Source organism: Enoplosus armatus, chromosome 14 (genome assembly GCF_043641665.1).
Source record: "Enoplosus armatus isolate fEnoArm2 chromosome 14, fEnoArm2.hap1, whole genome shotgun sequence".
NCBI classification, from domain to species: domain Eukaryota; kingdom Metazoa; phylum Chordata; class Actinopteri; order Centrarchiformes; family Enoplosidae; genus Enoplosus; species Enoplosus armatus.
In genome coordinates, this window is record NC_092193.1 from 2,227,501 (window position 1) to 2,233,143 (window position 5,643).

The 5,643-nt window shown below is 40.6% G+C and overlaps 1 protein-coding gene across 1 annotated transcript in view; it reads left to right on the top strand.

Annotated features, from left to right (window-relative positions):
• Positions 1-497, top strand: part of rnf182 (ring finger protein 182) — an 861-nt gene extending 364 nt beyond the window's left edge. The window contains exon 1 of the mRNA XM_070919663.1: positions 1-497. This exon is cut by the window's left edge and continues 364 nt beyond it. Coding sequence (XP_070775764.1) covers positions 1-497 — 497 coding nt within the window.
• The last annotated feature ends 5,146 nt before the right edge of the window (positions 498-5,643 follow it).

Consider the following 5,643-nt stretch of genomic DNA (forward strand, 5'->3'; position numbering starts at 1 on the left):
GCCCCAGACGCCTGAACTCGCTGATGGGTAGCAACCCACCTGTGACATCCCCTTCCTCCTCCTCCTCCGCTTCTTCCTCCACCACCTACTCCTCCATCCGAGGCTCCCCTAACTTTGTGGTGATTACCATCATGGAGCCTCCGCCGGTGCCTGCATCCACCCAGGACCTCCACCTCCACCGCCAGCCACGTGGATCTCACACATCAAACCGGGGATACCGCTCATCCAGTCTGGACTCCATGGCGTCCATCACGCAGAGGTGGACGGTGTGGAACTGCGCGGCCCTGCTGTGCCAGACCTCGGCCCGGGCGCTGGTGTGGGTGCTGGGGCTGCTGTACTTCAGCTCTCTGCCCATGGGGGTTTACCTGCTCATCATGCAGAGGACAACGCTCGGGGTGCTGCTGGTGAGCCTGGTTCCCGCCAGCCTCATCATGATCATGGTCTACGGGTTCTGCCAGTGTATCTGCCATGAGTTGTGGGACTGCATGCCACCGTAATGGGACCAGATGAATGGGAAATGGTTTGCTTTGAATATGCTTGACAATGGATCTTCAGAATTCACTAATGGGGATGTTACTGTGTAACTGACCATGTAAACACTTTCTTCAATAGGAGAAAAAAATGCTCCTTTTCTTTACTGAAGAACATCATGTACATTACAAACAGAGCTCACTGTTTGGGGCTTTTCATGATTATACATGTTACTTTGTGCTTTGTTTAGCTTGGTAGCCAAATGATTAACCAATAGAGCTCAAAGTGTCAGATTTAGCTAAAACTTTAATGCCAGTTCTGGTGGAATCTGCTAAATATTATGCATAATAGTCTACTGTTGTAGTGAGAAACCTGAAGGTATTTCAAGGGTTCGTTTAATGGCCAAGGTGTTAATAATAACTCTCTGACACCAGTGGATCTAATGTGTTATCTAACAGTGGCTCTCAACCTTTTCAGATTGTGTCACGGCCATAAATGTGTCAAACTTAAACATCACAAAGTCCTGAAAGTTCTTGAAATCAGCATGAATAATGAATGAATAAATGAGAGTGTTGTCAAGTGTGAAAAACACTATTTATGCCCCAAAAAGGCAGATCAGTATGTTCTGTCACATGTGAGAATCAAATGGAGAGGTCACAAATATAAACAGAAGATACAATAGTTTGATCCTGAAATAAAATGGTTATGAGTTAAAGCCTGTTAAAGCTGACTTTTGTTAAAGCCCCTTTATACATTTCTTGCTTCGAGGCGTGTTGACTGGTAGAGAGTGAAAGTCAGTCAACTTTTCCCAAATACTTTGAGATGTATGTCATGCAGGTCAGTTTAGTGAGTTTGGGATTATGCTTTTTCGGAGGGGGGGGGGTCTTGACACCACTACAGCTAATTTGCTCTCAGAAAATGTACCAGGTGCTGCCATGGTGGTCCCAGAAAAATGAGGAAACAAAATGCTGAAAAGTACATAGTATAAATTGTATGCTTTGTAATGAAAACGTGACTGAAAGCTGCCAGAAGCTTCGCATTATTATAATTTTTGTATTAGTCCTCAATCACTGCACACATTTACATGAAAACAATTAGCTTTTGCAGGTTATTCTCTTTGTGAATATTTTATAGTTTTGGGGAGTTTACTGTTATGTTCAAGGCCAATCAAATTGATAATTGTCAGTTCTCTACAGGGAAGCTTTTGTTTTCATCAAATTATAATAAAAATGTCATAAATTATAAACATTAATAAAAAAAATAAAAATAAAAAAGTCAAATAAAATAATACATTCAAGTAAAATCAGAAAATTGCTTCTTTTTTTTTTTTTTACATACACAAATTACAGAGACACAGGGGTCCTGACAGCAAACTGTCCTGTATAATCCAGCTGAAAGACCTCAGATCAAACTAAGTATCAAGTATACAGCCTAAGAAATGTAGTGAGGCCGTGAAGAGCTTTTAAAGTAATCATTCTTAAAATCAATTCTAAAATATGCTGGTATCCAGTGTGAGGGGGCTAAAGCAGGTGCAGCCTCTTGGGTGTGTTTGGTGAAGTTATATAATGAAGTTGGTGAAGTTAAATAATTCTAATTAACAGAAATCTGAAATTGCCTTGAGAGCTTATTCTATAAGAAGTAGAGGCACAAGAAAAGGGTCAGTAAGAATGCAAATTAACATGAGTGAAAATAGCAGAGGCATGTTAAACTGCATTTAATTGAGGCAGATTGGTTCTTTGGATTCTTCAGCCTATGCTGCAGCGTATACAGTATTACTCGTCTCATTCTCTGTGGTGAGGTCGAGTCTCAACCACCAGAGGGTGCTGTGCCAGCTCTCCCCTCCCAGCAGTTAACATCCAGTGTCTGCACTCAGTTTGTCAGTGTTTGTGGTGAGTGACTGGAAAAGGTCTGATGACAGACTGACTGATGATCCTCCACAGATTCACCAGATTCCCTCTGTCCCTGCAAGAAAACAAAAACTCCAGTTTAGAAAATTGTTGAGTCCAAGGCTGCAGGATTGTCAACGCAAAGAATTTGAAAGTCAAATCAAACTCTCCTGCTGTTATTACAACTCACTTGATACTGTCTGAATGGCACAAGTCAGGGCCTGAATAACCCTCTGTGGGGACACTCTCTGTGCATTGTGTATGTATTAGCTGGTACTTAGTAATTACTTTGTGATAACTCAAGTAAGCACAAATTAATGTAGAAATATGCACCATGTAAGTACAAGAAAAACTGAAATAATAAAGGCTTTAAACTAGATGTCGTGCCTCAAGATTACATAATAATGCAGATGTGCCTTAAAGGTGCCCTGTGGGGTTTTCATGTAAACAAACAACAGTTAGTGGCAGATTAGTGATGGCAGGAATGAGTATCCACAGGGTACCTTTAAAGATGCTGTGTTTGATGGTTTTCCAGCATCGGCAGAAGTAATAAGTACATCACAGAGTCAAGAACGACTTTTATTCTTTTATTTTTTCTGTACTTTTATTCCTCTATATCTTTGCAAAACCAAAGTCTATGCAGAAGAACATTTAGCATGTGAAAACAGCATAAAGGTAACGTCAAAGTACTGCACCTCGATAACATATCACATTTCAGATAGATTTGCTATGTTTTCGTGTACTTTTTTAAAGCATCGAGACCCTTTATTCAAGTAAAAGTACCAATACATGAACGTAAAAATATCCCATTTCAAGCTCCAGTGCTGTACTGGCCCCGGCACCTCGCATGGCAGCTCGGTCGCCACCTGTGTGTGAATGTGTGAGAGAATGGGTGAATGAGACCTTATCTGTAAAGCGCTTTGGGAGCTGTTGCACTATATAAGTGAAGACCATTGTTACTGATGATTGTTAATACTGCTGTATTAATATGTAAGCAGTATTTTGAAATTAAACCATCTGAGAAGTTTAGAGAGGAAATTACTCAAACAACTCATAGACATCTGAGACATGTAAAGGGTCACCAAAATCGTGTGTTTTTTATGTCAATTCTTAAACTGAACAGTAACTAGAAGGTGTTAAACAAATGTAGTGGAGTTAAAAGTAAAACTAGTTTAAAATTGCATAAAATAGAAATACTCTATAAGTCCAAGTACAAGTACCTCAAAATGTACTTGAGTAAATGTACTATCCACCACTGGTTTTGCTGTTAAACTCCACCCGACCAGTCGTCCAAGCAGGATATAAAACAGTGAGGATATTTTCCCAGAACAGTTTGTCCCCGTTCTGCTTCTGCAGCACACATCTTGCTGATGATAAACAGTCCAGGCCTTCTACCATTTGTGTTTTCCATGGGACTCTGAATATGAATCTGAGCAAGTGCTTCCCTACAGGGAGCGTAACATCACTTCAGATTCCTTTTTAGTGATGCAATGAACATTCCCACATGTTGGTGTGAGGGACTTTCACAGTGTGTGCAAGCCAAACTGAAAAAAGAGCTCCCTTCAGCCTGTAGTCCGCCTCATAGCTCCGATCAGAGCTACTGGAAACAAAAACAACATGGCAAAACATGATGGTTTAAAGGACTGTTTTTATTGCTAGTTCATTCACCGGCAATCATGAATAATATATTAGTCAACCATTTGTTAAATGATGCTGCAGTGTTGTAGATATTTGTTGTTACTGTGTGTTTTGGCGGTGTGTTACCTATTGAGCAAGGCTGGATTACCAATTGGCCAACTGTCCCAAGGCCCTGGACCCTCAGGGGTCCCAAAAGCCCTAAAAGAAACTGATGACACACAACAAACTCGGAGACAACACAGGAACACTGATTGGTTTCTGCAACCCGTCTCTAGAAATTACATTTATACACCACTCATTTGTTTTGTCAGTTATGGTTTGAGTTGTATAAAGACTTTAGTGCCGCCAAAGGGAGCAGTGAAGAAGTGAGCTTACCATAGCCCACTCCTCATCTCCGCTTGAACACACCCAGATTCCAGATTGTTTTAATACATTTTACAAAACAAGGAAAAAACTTCTTGAAGAAAAGTGATGTACCATTCAAGCTCTATTGTTGATGTTGATGAAACAAGTAATGTACTGTAAAGTACTTTCTTAATCCCAAAGGGAAATTGCAGTTTTACAGCAGCCAGGTCACATCACAAAAATGAGGTCGATAAAAACAAAAATACAACTAAAATGCCAATTAATACAGTAATTTACTGTACAATTACTGAAATACACTAAAATTAAATCTGAGAGAAGATAATAATAGAAGGACCATAATATATATTGAATATTGACTTTATCATAATTACAATAATTAGTACTGCAAGTCAAGTAGAGAATGCTATATACTGTACTGCAAGCTGCTTGTCCCTGGATATTACAATAGATGCACACACAGATAGAGTCTGTTAGTCTGTTGTGTAAAAAATCAAGAGTAAAGAGGTAGCATAACATAATAATAATAATAATAATAATAATAATAATAATACGTAAGGATATTATGAGGAATACAGATCAATGATGATGACTCACTGACACACCTTGTAAACCTACTGATGAGTTAGTTCTTGTCTTGTTGTAATACAACACGGTCTATCTGCTGTACATTCACTGTTCATTCTGTGTATTTATTTCACATTCCCATAGGAAGTGAGTGGAGCTGCTCTCAGCCAATCACATTTGCGGATAACGCTCCGACAACAAACAAAAGATCGAGGCTAGCTGAGCTCATTATACTTTGTCGATCCGTCTACCCTAACGTTAGTTGTTACTTTGCTCCCAACGGCGACCTTCTCCTCTGTCTTTTATCTACTTTCTTTTGATCCTGCGCGGCAGGCAGTCTTCTTCTAGTGTCTCTATTTGTGGCTTTGTGTCAGCTAATGTCAACCTGAGCCATTTCGGCGATCGCTTTGCCTTTGCTGGCCAAGCTAAACGCGTTAGCCAGGTTAGCTACTCGGCTAACAGCTCTGGCTGCCTCTCTACGACCAGCAAAGCCAGTTAGCTTAGCCTGCTAGCTAGCTTTGCTAAACCTCCCTTTAAAACTTGACACTGACTGACACAAGTGGCTCTGGCTTGTTGCTGACAAGCCAATTTACTAAAACTCGTGTCGTAGCCATGTCTGGACAGTCGTCGGGTTGTGGGTTTCTAATGTCGGTTGTTGTCCACGGAGACTCGGCTCTGAACGAGCAGGAAAAGGAGCTCAACCAGCGACTCCGACGGC